Source organism: Malaclemys terrapin, chromosome 5 (assembly GCF_027887155.1).
Source record: "Malaclemys terrapin pileata isolate rMalTer1 chromosome 5, rMalTer1.hap1, whole genome shotgun sequence".
Taxonomy (NCBI): domain Eukaryota; kingdom Metazoa; phylum Chordata; order Testudines; family Emydidae; genus Malaclemys; species Malaclemys terrapin.
In genome coordinates this window covers 30560671-30578786 of record NC_071509.1, presented here as the reverse complement: position 1 = coordinate 30578786, position 18116 = coordinate 30560671, and the positions used below count along the sequence as shown (strand labels likewise).

At 40.0% G+C, this 18116-nt stretch overlaps 1 protein-coding gene across 11 annotated transcripts in view; it reads left to right on the top strand.

Annotated features, from left to right (window-relative positions):
• PROM1 (prominin 1) overlaps positions 1-18116 on the top strand; it is an 84893-nt gene that overhangs the window by 61629 nt on the left and 5148 nt on the right. For 6 of the 11 annotated variants that reach the window (XR_008445215.1, XR_008445216.1, XM_054030932.1 and 3 more), the window contains 14 exons: positions 148-307; positions 1657-1809; positions 3107-3230; positions 3691-3794; positions 4237-4321; positions 5407-5553; positions 5858-5929; positions 11085-11177; positions 12207-12224; positions 12637-12690; positions 15118-15198; positions 15295-15363; positions 15924-16016; positions 17603-17718. Coding sequence is in view for 9 of the 11 variants with exons in the window: in XM_054030932.1 (XP_053886907.1) it covers positions 148-307; positions 1657-1809; positions 3107-3230; positions 3691-3794; positions 4237-4321; positions 5407-5553; positions 5858-5929; positions 11085-11177; positions 12207-12224; positions 12637-12690; positions 15118-15198; positions 15295-15363; positions 15924-16016; positions 17603-17718 (1369 nt within the window). In the remaining 2 variants the exon portion in view is untranslated. The remainder of the gene's footprint in view (positions 1-147; positions 308-1656; positions 1810-3106; positions 3231-3690; positions 3795-4236; positions 4322-5406; positions 5554-5857; positions 5930-11084; positions 11178-12206; positions 12225-12636; positions 12691-15117; positions 15199-15294; positions 15364-15923; positions 16017-17602; positions 17719-18116) is intronic. The other 5 variants (XM_054030937.1, XM_054030934.1, XM_054030936.1 and 2 more) reach the window with 1 other exon arrangement.

The window sequence follows — 18116 nt, the reverse complement described above, 5'->3', positions numbered from 1 at the left end:
TCCTGTTTCATGCTTGTCTTCATAGCTTGCCTTTCTCCATATACAATATGGCTGAAATGAATGAGCATTTTAACCTTGTGTATGTAGAATATAATTTTTCTTTTATGGACTTGTAACGATGTACTTCCACAATGCTTGCTTTTTCAGATATCAAAAATTTGTTGGATTTCATTGGTTCAAATATCACTAGCTTCACTAAAATGCTTCCTGTTCAGAAGGTTCTAGCTGATTTAACAATATATCTTACTCAGAGTGAGGCATATGTTCAGGATTATTTCCCAGTAGTGGAACAGTATGATTTCTACAGGTAGGTACATATTACTTAAGAAATGAGGTAGGAGGGGAACACTGTCTAGGAATATTTTGAAATAATTATTTGTTTTTGTCAGGACAATAAAAGTGTGGTCGCTGAGCTACAATGGAGCCTTGATGCTATTGTGAAGTTGTAATTTATTGTTTGTCTGGTGGTAGAGGCCCTGCCAGGATTTTGCTGGACACACTACAAACATAAAATAAGAGACAGTTTCTGCCCTGAAGAACTTAGTCTATTTAGACAAGACAAAGAGTGGGCATAAGGGATGTAACATACAAGCAGTGTGATGGTTTGCAAATATCATGTTAGTTCCACAGTTTGCTTTTTGGTTAGCTGTGAAATTTTTATTTTTGTTTTGGTATATTTTATTTTATTGCATCCAATGTCTTGTAGGACAAGAGTGAGAAAGAAGGGGAGATGGGAGGGAATTAGCTGAAGGGAGAAGGAGAGAAATAATCAGAGTAAATGAAAGGAAGGATGGAGAGAGGCATGGAAGGTGTTAGTGGAGTAGTGTTGGATAAATTCTATGTATGTAGGTAGATTGAGCAGAATTACTCTGTTGTCATGAGTAAAAAGGAAAGAATACTTTGGTAGGAATTAGGGTTAATCTTGCAGTACCCTAATTATATGCCATTTAACTGTGTGCTTTTGTAATTGCAGCAATGCACAATTTTGCACTTTGCAATGTATCTTTACATAGGTTTTAACCCCAACAATCTGAAAACAGCATTGTTCTACAACATTCAGATAGTATCAGAGGGGTAGCCATATTAGTCTGGATCTGTAAAAAGCGACAGAGTCCTGTGGCACCTTTAAGGCTAACAGACGTATTGGAGCATAAGCTTTCATGGGTGAATACCCACTTCGTCAGATGCATGTAGTGGAAATTTCCAGAGGCAGGTATAAATATCTCTAGACTGATTCTTGTCTGCATATTTATACCTGCCTCTGGAAATTTCCACTACATGCATCTGATGAAGTGGGTATTCACCCACGAAAGCTGATGCTCCAATACGTCTGTTAGTCTATAAGGTGCCACAGGACTTCTTGTCGCTTTCAACATTCAGATATGAAGTAGTATGTGTGTATTTTCAGACAAGTAAACTTTACAAGAGCAATGGGAAATTCTATAACAAATCCACATTCTCAGATTTTTAGTTGATTTTTGCATAGCTCCATTTATAACCCATTTGAGATGGGTCTCTTCTGAATTATTGGTCACCCTGCATAATATTTTTACCCTCTAATCTCTTTGATATTTCTTCTTTAATATTCATGATTGACTTTTGGACTGTGGTGTGCCATACATATTAATCCTGTAACTGTCTATATTGATTCATTAGATGGTTGGGTTGTCTAATTCTCTGCTGCATGGTGATTCTGATCCTGGTCTTTTACTATCTTGGACTATTATGTGGTACTTGTGGTTATGATAAACATGCTTCTCCAACAACCAGAGGCTGTATCTCAAACACTGGCGGCAATTTCCTTATGGCGTGAGTTTTTATTTTTAACAAATATAAGTTAAATATTACACAAACATCTCTTGAAGTTATGTACTGTATTGTGGAAAGTATATTTTGAAGAGCAGTGGCTTTATTACCCGGGTAAATATATACGCTGGCCAACTGAGGGAGGAAAAATAGATTTTAAGATGAAAATACAGGTTAAATGTTTGGAAACGAAGTGCCTCTGGAAGCAAGGTCTAGCCTTGGGATGCTTTAAAAAATGTTAGGTTGGCATTAATATACAGTAATGTCTTTACTAGAGGATCATGTGAGACGATAAACCATGTTAATCTCTTATAGTGAGAGCATTGTAACTAACAAACATCCATTTAAACCAATTTGGGAATTGCAAAATTGGGACACGTCAAATTATTTAGACTATAAAGGGAATCTGTAGTTTTCTTCTAAAAATAATATGTATGGAACACATTTTTAAATGTGGAGTGGACTCCCAAAGAGAGAGAGATTAGATCTGCTGCATCAGAAGAATAGGGGAATATGGCCTATTTCTATCTGATCACAGAGGGCTTTTTTTAATGTGGGTGATAATGATCCTTAGGGATCCTAGCACTGGGTTTAATCCATCCTTCTTGCTGAGGAGAGCTGGAACTTGCACAACCACTCTTGAAGACTAGAGGCTTCATTTAAAAAAAATTTTTTAAAGGCAATGCGCTCACTCTTGACAGAGGCAATATGCTCCACTTCCAACCTAAGAAATGAGCCAGCCTGTTTGTGTCTCAGACTCTGATCCCTAGTGTGCTTTATTCTACTCCCATTTCAAAGTGGGGTAAACTAAGTCTGCACGCAGCAGACTCCATGCAGCCAGGTAGTGCACAGCAGGCTAGTGTGATATAGATTTATACCCCAGCTTGCCACAAATTCAGTGGTCCCCAAACTTTTGAGAGTTGCGCCCCCCTCCTTTCAGGACCAGGAGCAGAGCCGCAGCTTCTGGGTGGGGGATGCGGACAGGCGTAAGGGGGGTGGAGGTGGGTCTGGGAGCGGAGCCAGGCCTGGAGGGGAGGAGCAGTGGGGGAGATGGGGGAGGGGGAGTGAGCCCTTCCCACCCCCCGGAGGGGCTAGCCCAAACTGCTGCACTGCACCCCCCTGAACATTCCTCTGCATGTCCCATAATTTGGGGACCTCTGATGCAGCACTACTGGGAACAGTCTTTGCCTCTTCTTGTTAATTGCTACAGTTACTGAATTTTGGCTTCTCTACTGCATGCACTTCAGTGTTCTTAAACTCTCACTAGATTTTTTTTTTTTTTCTTTTTTACCTTTTTCAGTGGAGTAGGATTCAGTTTCCTTTTCTCCTGGGTGCTGATGATCGTAGTGGTCATCACCTTCGTTACAGGTGGAAATATAGAAAAGCTGGTCTGTGAACCCTTTGAAGACAGGACTTTGTTTAAGGTGAAGTTGTTCATATTCAAAATATTAACCAACCAACCAAAAAAAAAAAACCCCACCCCAAACCCACAAGTCTTTAAGATGTTTGTAATTTTTTGTGCTGATTTGGCATTTTTGATGACTCACATCAGTCATGATAATATGGGGCTATTAGTGTCCACTCTGATGGAGAGGCTCATCCTCTGCCATTCTCAGTTGCAGATTCAACCGAGAATGGCAATGCAAATACTGTGTGCCTACCCTGGAGGTAATTCCTGCAGCTCAGCAGCCCATGATAACATGTGGAGCTACACTTTCTGCTCCTGAAAGATCCTTGGGTCTTGTGTATCTGCTTCTTTTTCCATCAGCAGATGATCTCTGAGGGGGAGGCGTATGTGTGCGTTGAAGGCTCACATAAAGAGATGCAGGCAGGAATTTAGAAATGTAGAATTATGATAAATAACTTCAGTGCACTTTGTTCTAGGTTTTGGATACTCCCTACTTACTGAATCGACATTGGAGAAACTACCTTTCTGCCATCGTGCTTAAAAATCCAGAAATTAATTTGACCTTCGAAAAAGTTTACAGGTATTAAAAATATCTTGGCCAGGATTTACAGCTGTTACCATGCATTCCTTTTTGTCTTCAAAAACCAGCAATTTCCATATTCTAGATTTCCAGCATCAAAAATTGCCTATATACGGTGACCCCGTAATTTCCTGGGGAATCACTAGCAAAAGTGAGTGACCCACATATAAACCAGTTATTATAGGTAGTCTTAGTATAATACAATCGAACAAAAGCAGCTATCCTTGAGAAAAGCTGTTTTGTGTATTTTACAGCATCAAAGAATCTTTAAAACTAAGCAAATTGTTAAATACTGTCCTTCCTATAGCCTGACATCCAAAAGATATGGCTAGAACGCTGTAAAAATTGACTAACCTAAAATGTGCTGGCATTGTTAATCATTTAAAAAAAATAGCACCAAGGTTGGTTTTCAAATTGATATATACAACATTTATTTTCATAGTGACTGCAAAGAAAACAAAGGAATTTATACCACACTTCACCTAGAAAATCTCTTCAATATCAATGAGTTTCTAAACATTAGTATGGTAAGTAAAGGAAGTTTGTGATTGTGATCCTAATTTTGAAGTGTGTGGAGGGACATTGCAGTTGTCAGCTAACTTTTTCAGGTGTTATTGAACACATTACAGTACTGGTGGTTTTGAGGGGTAGGGGGTGGGGTTATCCATTCCTATATTCTCTAACAGTCAAACCTCGTTAAGATGGGAGAAAGTGTCTTATTTTTAGTAAATAACTTTGTAGAATTCTTCCATTCAGGGTCTTCATGGGCATGGAGAGCTCTATGCATGGGATTACTTACTTATTTATAAAGCTGAGAGTTTGTCACAGATATTTTTAGTAAAAGTCATGGACAGGTCACAGGAAATAAAGAAAAATTCACAGAAGCAAGTGGCCGGTCCCTGACTTTTACTAAAACTACCCATGATAAAACAGGAAGGCGCTGGACAGATGCTGGTTGTCTGGGAGTTCCAGGGCCCCTTCCTCTCCCTCCCCCCTCCCCCCCCAGTGGTGGGGAGCTGCTGGGGTCCCCGTGCCCAGCACGGGGAGCCATGGAAATCCCCCCGCGACCAGTGGTGGTGTCCTTGCCACCAACAGCCGCAGGAAGCTTATAGCTCCCTGACACTGCGGGAGGCTGTGGGACCCTGCAGCTCCCAGCTGCCAGGGCTGATGTCAGAGGTCTTTGGAAGTCACGGATTCCGTGACCTCTGTGACTAAATCATAGCCTTATTTATAAGTCATAACATTTCTGGAGGTGTTCATGGCTTGTGATATACCAGAGGTCAGATTGGATGATCCTGAGGGAAGCACATTGAAATAGGTCATGGAAATAGAGTAATCTGTAGAGGAGCTGAAAGGATGTAGAGACAGGTTAGGACATTGCAAATTGAGAGTATGGGAAGGGAAGGGAAAGGAAGAATCAGACCTACTATATGTCCAGATTAATTTGACTTCCACTAGTCTAGCTGGGAGCAGAATTTGATCACTGAATTTTTATGTGGGTTAAGTGACATGAGTGATAAATCAACAGGAGCAAGTGCTTTCAAGTGGGAAGTGCCTTATCACAGGAAGAATATGGACTCAATGAGAACTGCTTCTCGTCTTTTTTCCTCAGTATACAGAAGATGTATCACTGAAAATTGAACATATTAATGTAAATCTTAGCAATATCGTTTTGCTGGATGAAATCGGAAAGCGGAACCTTCTGGATTTCAGTTCTTCAGGAATAGATGGAATAAACTTTGCAGCATATTTGACAGAGGTAAGATAATGGTAACCTCAAATCTGGGAGGTCATGCACATCTGGAAGAAAATATAGCAGCATATGTTTGCTTAACGGGCAAAACAGATTAAAGGCTGGTTCCGTGTGGTGGTGGGGGGGGCTTTTAAGGGACACAGTAAGTTGGTTAAAAACACTTGAACAAGAAAGCTTTTTAGGATTAGGTCCATAAATAACTTAGTATTTAGGGAAAGAGCTATGTTTATGTAATGGCAGTGCCATAATTTGAAAGTAAATGTAAATGCAGTAGTAATGACAATAAAAATGTTGCTTGTATCTTGTTTAGATCAATAAAAGTGTTACCAAAGTGGATCTTTTATCATTTGCTAATGACTTGGAAGCAAGAGCAGACCAGTTGGTGAGTTTTATTTGCAAAGAATATAGAACTGATGGCTGTTCACTGCTAAAGGTTGTTCTGCTTTCTGACATTCGTAGTTTAATCAGCATTTTGTCACAGTAAATATCCACCCGTCTGGATTTCATATGTGAACAAAGTCATTGCTCCTCTCTCACACACATGCACATACCCTGCCATGTGGTATGTGGAGATATATATATAACTCTCACATAGTGTTTCATTTTACCCCTTTTCTGTATACCCCCCCACGCATCATTTCTGCCTCTGTTGTCTTGGTTTTCATTTATAGTAATATTTATTGCTGCTTTTTTAAAAAGACATTGGCAAGTCCTGCAAACTCCATTACAGTATTTCAGATAAGCACTGTTTATATTTTATTATCACAGCTTAACGAGAAAACTGACCCAAATCATGGTGGGGAAAGGCCGTTTGAATGCATTGTCCAGTTATTATGTAGTGGATGTTTTTAGTGAATAGTTATATAAATGTTAGCTCCTGAAGGCCCTAGCTGAGACTGAGGCTTCATTGTGCTAGGCACTGTACAAACACACAAAAGAGATGGTACCTGCCCTGAAGGGCTTGCAGTTGAAAGTGGGTAGGAGGTGTGGATACAGCATACAAGCAAATTAATCTGGGGAAGAACTGGCACAGCTTTGTAGGCTAATATTGCACATTTGGTTTTATATTTTCATACATAGTTTCTTTTTAAAAAAAAATATGAAAATAAAATAGCCAGCAAGCATTACAGTCAGGGCCAAAGCAAGGCAATCAGGTGCCCTACATATCATGGCCCTACCATATGTATGCCCTGTACAGTGACAGGGGGTTCTCCTCCTTGCAAAGAGACAGTGGCATGGGACCCCTTTCCGCATCCCGGGGTGGTAACAGGAGCTCCTTCTTCCCCAAGACAGGCAGGAGTAGCAACATAGTGCCCCAAATACTTATTCCAGCTTGTTGGGAGCTTGTTGGGTGCATGGGCCAGGCCTACTGCACTCTTCTCTTCTTATCACACATTCTCTGTTTAGACAGGGACCCCCAGCATTGGGGTTTTGGAGTTAACACCCAATTAAGATGTATAGTGCAGGTCAAAGCTTTCGTAGCTGTTGATTCAGGCTGTCTGCACATTCCGGCAGATATCAGTGGTTTGGTTACACTGTTTATTTTCAGCTTTTCTTTGTAATCATGAGAGCAAGAGACCTTTTTAATGAAAGCAGAGATTCTTCTGTTATCGCACGACTTCAAGCGCCTTAAACACAGGTCAATACTGACTTCATCCAGCCCTGGTAACTGTTAGGATTTGTTTTGTATTTTGGTAATGGCAAGATCAAGTTAGAACAAGAAAGTGGACAAAGTTCAAGGGTTGATGGGAATGGCTTCACACTAGGTTTGAGTTTACAACTCTGATTACATGACAGTAATGTGATTCTTCATTGTACTCTGAGATTTCCATTGACTTTCCAGTGACTCTAGCTCTCATTTTTCCTTTATTCACTTCCTCTTTAAAACAATGTTGCCTTAACTGAACTCTTTTTATGCAAAATTTAGGAGATGAATGGCTTCCCCCAGAAGATGTTACATAGAAGCAACTAAAATACATGTAATCTCTTCTGTTTGTACAGCTTCCATAAGCACAAGGCTCCTGTATTTATCTTCATTAAAGCTATGACAATGCATTCATTATTTATTTAACAGCCAAAGAATTGCATTTCAACAGAATGACTACAGAGGCAATTTTCTGTGAGCTAAAGCGGGACACCTCCAACATGCTCCCAAGTCCCTCAGTCAGAGCCTTCCAACACTCTTTTCTCTGGAATTGCTCATGATCGGGGTTCTTGAATGGTAGATTCCACATCCATCCATAAAATAGAAGATGTTCTGTGACGCTATCTTTATTTGTTTTTTTTTTGGGGGGGTGCCTAATAAGCAGAGAAAAGATCAAGTCAGATAATGTGATGTAAAGTATATAGTAGTTAAACGCATTACTTGTCATTGTGAAAGTTTTTCCTCTGTGTGTATTTTGGTGATGCTGATTAGTGTAATGGATGAGATCATTGATGGGACAGCATAACATGTTAGAATCAGTGCAAGGAAGCTAGACTGCTTTGAAATTGACACTTACGTCTAAGGATGTAATGTCTGTTTCGGATAACTCTGGATGTTTGGGTGAAGGGTGAAATTTGGAGGAAGGCAACATAGTTTTGTTTGTGGGAGATTTTATAAATGGGGACTTAACTTATCTGGGCAACTATAGTTCAGGAGCTCAACTAAACTACATTTGCTAAACTCTCTCTCTTGCCAACAGCAGGTCTGCATATTAATCTGCCACCCTTGAGGAGCAGAATGTTTTCTGGCTGCTTATTAGCCCTTAGTGCCATGTGAGGCTGAACATTTCACGGAACGATGAGGATGTGGTGTATGTGGCAGGTCCTAACTCCCACTCATTCACCATCTGCTCTGCCACCACAACAATTTGGCATCTGCAGAGTCTTCTGTTTTTGCCTCCCTATATCGCTTCCCCCGAATGGTTGTTTTTTTTACAGGCCTCCGGATTCACTCTGTCAGTGTGTCCACAGTAGCTGTCCCATCTAAGATCCTGGAGTGTCTCCCCCAGGACAGTTGAGCTCTAGGACTATTTATGGCTCTGGCTTCTGTTATTCCTGCTGTCTGAGTACCTTGAGTTCTCCAGCCCCTTCAGGAATCGTTTGATGGTTGCTTTTCCTTCCTAAGTCCCTAGATAGCACAGATTCTGGGGCCATGTCTATATTATAAAAGAGATCTGCTGCCAATGGGTGCAGTTGACCTGGTGCACAATATAGTTTTCTTATCGATGCTTACTCATTGCTCATGTTTGGCACTGGTTCTGCTGCACACATTGCTGAAAATGGGTGTCAGCAATGGTTCTTGTCAGTGGTGTGGACAAAGCTTTAGATGTATGTGAATCACCTCCCTGTACAAGAAGTGGCTGCTGCTCACTGGCAGGGACTCCAGTTCTACCAGCCTGCATGGAAAGATCAGGCCTGTCTCTTTTCCCACTTGTCCCGCTGACAAATAAACTATTTAAAAAAAAAATCACTTGTTCTGCTCTCTGCAGTGAGAAAAACAGAAAAACAGGCTAAAGTTAAAAAAAATATTCTCAGGCCTGTTCATCCAGCATGGGAGAGGAAAGTGAGATCTTGTTGTCATCTTCCTCATTTTAGTCAAAGGATTGAGATTTGGGTAGGACAGAAAGAGTGACTTACTGGATGAACTAGTTAACACAGTATTGGTATATTTACTCTGATTAAAAAACCCATGGCACCAAGGCATCTCAGGGTTCAGGCTGTGGGGCTATCAAATTGCAATGGAGATGTTCTGGTTTGGGTTAGAACCCGGGTTCTGTGACCCACATGATACTATGAGTGGCCAATGTTCTGCTTGGTTCCAAGAAAAGTTACCTGAATAGGGTCAAGGTACTTTTTCCAGTTCCCCAGAATGAGATCCACAATGTATCAGCTAATGCCCCCCTAATTGGTGCTGCCCTAGACTGATAGAGTTAAGCTGAGTCATACCACATTTAAACGTGCAGACCTTAATGAGTAAACATCCAGAACATTTGTTGACCTTAAGATAGGAGAGTCTAAATATTCGAAGTGACATAGATGCACTTGGAAATGCCCCATGGTGGGAGTTAGTATATATTATTGGGGGAACATCTGCGGGTATGCATGATATTAATGGGCTTTGTAAGTGTGCAGGCCATACTAGTAGTTGTGCTAATTGCATTGATTTAGAAGGTTAATGATCTTGGTTAAGCAGTTGGGAATGAGAAGAGATGTATATTAAATATAGGCTTCAATTAAGCCTTAAAAAGGATTCTGAAGCTTCACGGTGGGGAACATTGGGAGCAAAGGGGCATGTTTAGGCCTGACAGAAGCCTGCTGTGGATATTAAGTCTGTTCTGATAACATTTAACAGCATAGGTGTAAGAAGAACTCTGTGTGTGTGTGTGTGTGTGTGTGTGTGTGTGAGAAATTGCAGAGTAATCATGTATTTGAAAAGAAAAGATAAAGTAACTAAAAAGCTAGAAAAGACTGGTCTGAACTAAAACTAAACCTGTACTGACGGGAGGAGAGTTAACATGGAAATAAGAAGCTAATGCATGATGTATAAGGAAAGATAACAAGAAGTTATAAATAAGTTCGTGTAACAAAAGGAGGGTGAAGTAAGTAATTGATCGCTACTTGCTGAGTGTTTTGCCTTAATAGTTGTTAGACCCATCTGTTAAGTGAACCGCAATCCTACGCCATCCCTCTCGGATCATCCGAGTCTGGGTTCCAGCCTGAGCCCAAATGTCTACACTGCAATTTTATAACACCGCAGCCCCAGCAAGCTGACCTGGGCCAGCTGCAACTGTGCTGTGGGTCTTTCATCGCAGTGTAGAAAGACCTTTTTTCAGTGTCTAGAAATTGACTGCAAAGGCTCTAATTTTCCTGACTTTAGCTAAGAGAGAACCACTAAACAGGAAAAAGCATAGGCACAAATGTTCTTTCCTCAAGCCAGAATCACTCAAAGATTATAATATTTCTGATTGGAAATACCTTAAATCAATTGGCTATATTCAACATTGTAAATAGTTCAAAAGACTAGATGTCCCTAAATCTGTACCAATCCCACATGTAGATGTTTTGGTTTAATCTATAAAGGAAAATTATAATCCCAGTGGAGGGCGCCATTGCACTTTGAGAGACAGTGGATAAATAACCGGAGCATTCCCTTAATAAGATCAATCATTCTTAATGAGCCTCTCAGACATTAGAGCAAAAAATAGTGAGGTTATCCTGTGCTTTTGATGTTGAGAAAAAAATGGCTAACTCCGTGCACTATGTGAAAATTCATACTATTGAATTTGTACAGGTATTTTAACATTTCTCTGACTATATTAGAATTGCACATTTGTTTCACTTACTGAGATTTCTACTATTTTTATGATGATTTCCCTGTGCTGTAGCATATCTAATGCCATATCATATTGCTTTGCAAAATATGACCAGAATGTACATGTTCTTGATTGCTACACATTTCCTTGTTTTGCTTGAAATATTCTTGATGCTTTGGAAAAATATCACTTAAAAAAACTGCAGATCAGCAAACTGAATTATTATGTTTATATTTGCAGCCCAAAGGAGCACTGGAAAATGCATTAAAAGGACATGCAAACAGTATTCGAATGATTCATAACCAACAAGTTGTTCCACTGGAGCAAGCTATGGTAAAATTATTTAAAAGTGTTGTACTATGAACACATAGTTATATTAAAAATATAGATCTATATTACAAAACTACCGATTAGAAAATCAGCAAATTACAGTGCAGCTAAGGACTTTTTTTTCTTTTGTGCAAATTCCATATTAGGTTTAGTTTTATGTATTGTATATTTCCAAAATATGCACATCTTCATTTTTGTATCTAAATACAGGTTTTATATATATTTATGTAATTAAAACGGTAGTCAGATAAATTTTTAACTAACCAATTTCATTACCGTTGTTGTTAGTATTATATAATATTGTGAAAACCAAACTTTTCTTTGCCCCTTTGTTTTCCACTTTTACATGTACAATTTTATAGAAATACAGTAAGATGGAGAAAAAAACTTCCACAAGTTCTAACTTTGCATCATTTTATTTTCCATTTTTTGCACTACATTCATGTTGGGCAAAGAAGATAGTTATAATTTTCACATTTGTTTAATGGTTTAGTTTTACTTTCTGGGTTTGGTACTGTTGGAAATCCCACAGGGTAATGTTTACAGCCAAAGAAAAATCTTCTTCCTTGACCTTTCAAAGGATATGGAAATGTTTCTTTTAACAGGTTTCGCCAGGCACCCTTTTCTTTAATTAAAAAAAATTTAAAAAGCAAGCGCAAAGCACAACTCCGCCAGATATCAGTTTTTCTCTGTATATTCTGCTTAAATTTTTCAGCTTATACTATTTTAGTGTCTGAGGGCCCAGGTCTGTTAGGTGATGAACATCTCCTGGAAAGTGCTGAGGAACTGTCTGAAATCACTGGGAATCTAGGAGGTCAACATCTTCCAAGGGGCTTTCAGTACCTCACAGGACTGGGCCTTAATTTAGCAGTTCATACATACATTTCCATACAGAACTATATTTGTCCCTGTGTTTCTCTTATAGAGAAGTATTAGGTCCTCTGTTTCATTCTGCTGATCCTTCACTGTTTCTCTTCTAATTAACTCTTAATTATTCTCATCTTTTTTCTTTTTCCAAAACTGACTGTCAAGAAATATGTAAAAGCTAGGGTAAGTGATTTTCCTTTCCAGAACTGTAAAATAATATACTGTGCACAATGAGCTTTAATTTTAACTATTCTCCTTTACCCCTCCCCCCAAATAAATGATATCCAGCCTTATTGCTGCAAACTTTAGTTATATTGGAAGTCTTCTAGCACACAGTGTGGCTGCTCTATGCTTTAAGAAAAATATTGTTTCCTTCTGAGAGTCTCTTACACACACTGGCTACTAGTTTCATTAGTAGGTAATCAGTTCTTAGCTAATGCAACTAGTTTGCATCTGTTAATATTAATGTGTTTGAAATATATTATTGGTTCTGATTTATCTAGGTGACTTGTTCTTATAGACCTACATTGTATTAAAGGAAGAGGATTCTTTCGTGTATAACATCTTTTTTTTTTTCCTTCTTTTTTTTAACCAGAGCACTTTAAATCAGAGCATTAGATTACTGCAGAGGACATCATCTGAATTTATGGTAGGTTAGTCTTTCTGTCAATAAGAACATATTTTATTTTTTTACTTTAAATCTATCCTACCACAAGCATACAGGACATAACATTTGCAACATTTTTATTTTGCTAACTTTTCGGGGGCAGGAAGAGAGTGTACTGCAACTAAGTCACATTTTTAGGCACCACTGTGATCCATAAAACTCCTGCTTGCCTGACACCCAATCCTGTAGGTACCTAAACTCACGTGGCTCCCAAATTTTTACCTCTGGGCATGTGCAGTGCAGCCTCACTGTAGGTGTCCAGACAGCTGTCTCTCACTTAAGCCTCAGAGCAGTTCACAAGCCCAGAAAAACAGGCATTAGGCTGCCTGTGTCATGTGTGAGGCCCGTCTGGTAGGTCGCCTCTGAGACCCTTCTGGTGAGTTCACACAAAGCCGTGTGGAAGAGGAGGAGACCTCCCTCAGAACATTTAAACCAGTGGTTAGGGAACTCACCTGGGATATAGGAGACACCCCCCCCCCCCCTCTTCAAGTTCCCCCTTCACCTTCTTCTCAGGTGAGTGCCCTAGCCACTAGGCTATTGTGATGGTGGTGCTCCCTCAGTCTCTCATTAAACAACCAAATAATTAAATATTAACTGGAACAGTAAAGGAGTTGTTTTGTTTTGGGCTCCACATGCAACTTAGGCAGCCAAAACACCTGTCTTCCCCCTGGTTCATGGATTGCCAGCAGAGATGGGCACCAGGCTTACCACTCACCATCTGGCTGGCACCTTCCCGGGCTAGCTTAGTTAATACCCTGCCTAGTGCACTGGCTTTGTGGATCACAGTCTAACGCACCTATGGCTCCCCATGCGTTGTGTAGGGAGCCAAGGGGTCTAACTCAGGCTTTGTGTATCAGTGTTGTTCCCGTGAATTCTATTTTTTCTAGGCACCTAAATAGTTAGGCATCGTGATGCTCAGTGTTGTAATGTCAAAGTCCCTTTGCAGGTCTGAGTCTGAACCAAGGAGTCTGAAGCTCTGGGCTCTATTCTACAGAGCTCTAGGTGCCTTGGTTTCCTCATCTCTCTCATTTCCCCTTGTAAAGCACTTGATGTGCAAAGTGTCATTGATTTTATTGTTAATCTAGGTAGTTACAGTGCCCAGGAAGCAGCCACAAATCAAAAGACGCTTTGTGGCTATTTTTTAAACAGGCCATTGGAAAGTTTTAATTCTCACTTAGTAAAATAATTTCAGTACAATTTTACATGCTGTGGTTTTCCTGTTACTCAGCACCTTGCTTTTACTCTTAGTCTTTGAGGTGGGATTGCCTTACCCATCCGTATGTAAAAAATAAAATAAAATTAGCCCACACACATGCTTAATGAAAATTAGCCCACACACATGCTTAATGAAATGAGCTCCACTGTCTTGTTAATGCTGGATGTCTCTTCCTTTGGCACAGTGTGTCCACCTTGTCCCCTTACTCACTCTTGCAATCTCAGCCAAACTGCAGGAAGCTTGAGCTTGACAGGGCTTCCCTAAGGCAGCCCACCTGCTTTCCTTCTCCATAGCAGCTAGTGCTTGCACAGCCAAGAGAGCAGCTGCCTTTCTGCTCTGCTAGTCTCATGAGAATCAGCAACAGGGTGGAGAGTCCTTCTGGCAGCAGCTTTCCCTGTTACCACCAGCCTCTCTTGGCTCCTGTAGCAACAGTCCAGCCCCAGTAGCGCTAGTGCAGTTATGTCACCTTACCTGCTTCAGTTCTTCTTGTCACTTCTACACCCATGCATGGCAGCAAACCAGCTGCAGGAAATCCATTCAGAACTTGTACCTAGATGGGCAGGTAAGAGGGGCTTGTGAGAACGTGAGGTGGTTGTGGGGAAGGAACAGAAGCTTAGAAGCTTTTCTTAAACTCACCTACAGCGTAAGGCTATGAGTACATCATCCTACAGTCTACATTGTAGTCCACAGCTGAGATATTGTTTGACCCTGTACTTCCCTTCCACATGCATACTTCTGCCATGATACAGGGTGTGAAATTATTTTCTGAGGCAAGACTTAGCCATGCACTATATAGGTAAAGATAAGCAATTATTGTGGGGATCCAGGTAGTGACGGAATGACTCAGGAGATGAGAGAATCCCTACTCATAAGGGAAGGAAAGAAAAGAAGGGTAACCTGATCTAGAAGTATGAAAGAGAGTACAGCAAGGGCTGCTGCCTGACTATAGAGTTGCCTGCCTCTGGCAGTGGTGAGGGGGTCCATGTTGGTATAGAATGAATCCTTGTGCCTTAGGGGTGCCAGGATATTGTGGACCCACTGTTGCACTCACTATATTGAGAGAAACATTTTTCTCGGGCAATGATATTTGTTTATCTATAGAAAGGACTAAAAATACAATACCCCCGCAGCGTACCAATGTCATAGCAACTTTGGAAAGGTCTTAGCTATCTTATGTATGGTCTTTTTTTCAGGTGAAAGTAAGAAATGTGATTAGTGCTGTTGATGCTGCTCAGTTTCTCATAAGCAACGATGCGTCACTGGTTATCATCCAGGTAAACTTTCTTCTGTTTAAATTAGTTTAATGAATTTATGGTGCAGTAGAGGTTTTATGTGAGGGATTGGTTGTTTGTTTATTTTTATTTTTTTAGGAAACCAAAAAGTACATGGATATGATAATAGGCTACTTCGAGCAATACGTTGAGTGGGTCAAGGAGTCGGTAAGTGCATTTACTACATTGAGGGAATTACCATAAAATACGACACAGCGTGTGAAGAATCTAAAAATGAAAGACTTATTCTGTTTAAAGTGTTTTTTATCATGTGTGTTCAGAACGGGGGAAAAGTGTAAACTGTTATAGTGTGTTTACTATAAATGGAGTTTCATTATATTTAAAGTAGAATGGAAGCAATGAGTTGTTTCAGTGCATAGCAGTGTGCAAAATGCAGTTCTAATTACAGTGATGTTTCTCTAGAGTGCAAATGGCCGAGATACCATTTGTACTTTTCTTGCACTGAGCCTGACTTTGTTTTATATTTTTGCTCACCCTTTTCTTAAAGAAAGGAAAAATAAATGCATAATTTTATTGAGCAAAATAAGTTAATTCTTCAGGTGTGATTTGCGCTCTGAGGATAGAATATATTGCAGGAATTTGCTTAGGGACGGGGGAACACGCTCTTGGTAAATTACACACAAAGCTTGTACCGGGTATTGCAGGGTTTGGTGTTTTTTTTTTTTTTTTAAATGAATGACTTGAACAATATTTTTAATCTGTTGTAGATTACCATGGAGGTAGCCGCATGCAAGCCTATTGCCAACGTGATAGACACTGCAGTAGATATATTTTTATGCAGCTATGTAATTGATTCTGTGGTAAGAAATAATTCCCATTTTTCAAAACTAGGGCCTTAAATGAAGAATTCTTGCTTGTACTTCCACCAAACTGTGAACATAACTCTCTGCATTTCATCCTTTGACTAAAATGTTCTGATGAGGGAGCTTGTCTAAATCTGAGATTGGCCAAGGAGGAAGTGTTGTGATCTGGATTAGATTTAGTTAAAAGTATGGAGCTCAGGTCTGAAACCACTCCAAGGCTGGAGTTTCAATACATTCCCATGAGATTTTGTCCCATAATCGCAGAAATCCTGCAAAATCCACTGTTCTTGTGAGATTTTGCCATCCTGAATATGAAAAGAGACCAATTCTCATTCTGGATCTGAACTTGAATCAGAGCGGTTTTGGGGGAGGTTCTGTTTTGGGGAGTTGAACTCCTGTGAAATTCAAAGGGGAGCAGATCTGACATTCCAGCTTTGACCCATCTCTGCTCTGAGAATATAAGAATAATGAAAGTACTGAGGAAAAATTTCCACAAACATCTTTGCTGGAATCTAGAAAATGTGGATGAGGAAAAGGAACTTTTTTCAGGTGGCGTGCAGAAAACAAATCTTGATTCATTCATGTACAGAGGAGAGCTTCATTATGGCTGGTAGAACTATGAGGTGCTATTTGGCATTTTCTCATCTCTCAGAGGATGAAAAGTTGGCTGTGTGTATTTTAAAAAAAAAAAAAAAAAAAAAAACACATCTGTAAACCACCTAAAACTTCTCCCATCAATTCTTTCTTTTCCTCAATCAGTCCGAACCAAGCAATAATCAGAACTCGTATACAAGAACCACCTCTAATTTTCTGAAATCGAGTCTGAAGTGCCCTAATCCTGCTAACACTAAATCCTGAAACCTGCTGTCCTGCCAGAGCCAAGTCAAAATCACCTAGCAGCACAAAGGAACTGCAGAACCTCTCTTCCTTCCATCCTGCAGAAACTGAATAGGAAAAATACCACTCACCATTTCAGTTAGCTGTGGATGGGTCAAAATCTTACATGCATGTGGGCCCAGCTGGGATCTTTCATCAAGTCAAAACTGCCTCCAGCCCATAGGAATCAGGTTTAAAATACCATTTTAACAGCTGGAGCCTGCTAATCTGTGCACTAATGAAATTACTCTCACAGTCGTGAACTGCAGCTGTCAAGTCAGAGACTACCTCTCAGGTGCTGGAAATTCAGCTTGCCACAGGGAATGTGAATAAGGCTACTACTGTTAAATATCAAGGCAGGAAAAAAACATGGCTAGCGGGTTCATCTCTAAGGACACGGTATCTTCCAACTTGGAGTTGGTTGGTTGAGTAGTAATGTTCTGCTGATGGCCCATCTCTCATTACAGGGTCCTGCAGTGTCCTGGACCATGCCAGTGACTTCAGCTGTATGCTTTCAGAAACATAATTGACAATCAAGTAGTAATGAGGGCAGCAACTTTAGCTACTAAATAAGTCAGTTTAAAACTCAAGACTCTCTAAGCGGGGGTCAGTTCTAAGAAATAATGTGAGAAGAAACTAGAAGTGGTTTAAAACGCTGATACAGTATTTTATTGAATGTCATTTTCTTGATTTTTGTCTTCTTCTAGAATACCTTCTGGTTTGGTTTGGGAGGCTGTTCAATATTTTTAATTCCTGCAATAATTTGTGCTGTAAAACTATCCAAATACTATCGTAGAATGGATACAGAGGATGTGTATGATGAGTAAGTATATAATCTTAAATAGGCTAAAAAGAAAGTGGACACACATACTTTCCTGCATAACACAGTATTTTACATGAAATATATGGTGCATCGTTTAAACCTTCACTATTGGCAAAATGAGTACCACAGTATTTTCGGAAAGAGTACAGGTATGGGCCCTGATCCGTCAATATGTGCCACATAGGTGGACTTCCATATCGTACGTTGATTCAGTGGGGCTCTGTAAGGTGTAGAAGGGTCTGCCTATGAGACGCTCTTTGCAGGTTCAGGGCTTTAGAACTTCTTACACCTTTATTTAAAAATATTCCCAATTTCAGGTAGATCATCTTTGCTCAATTATAGCATTAAGATAACTTGTACCTGCTTTGTAGTTTCCTTGTGTTAATTCTTTCCTTTTT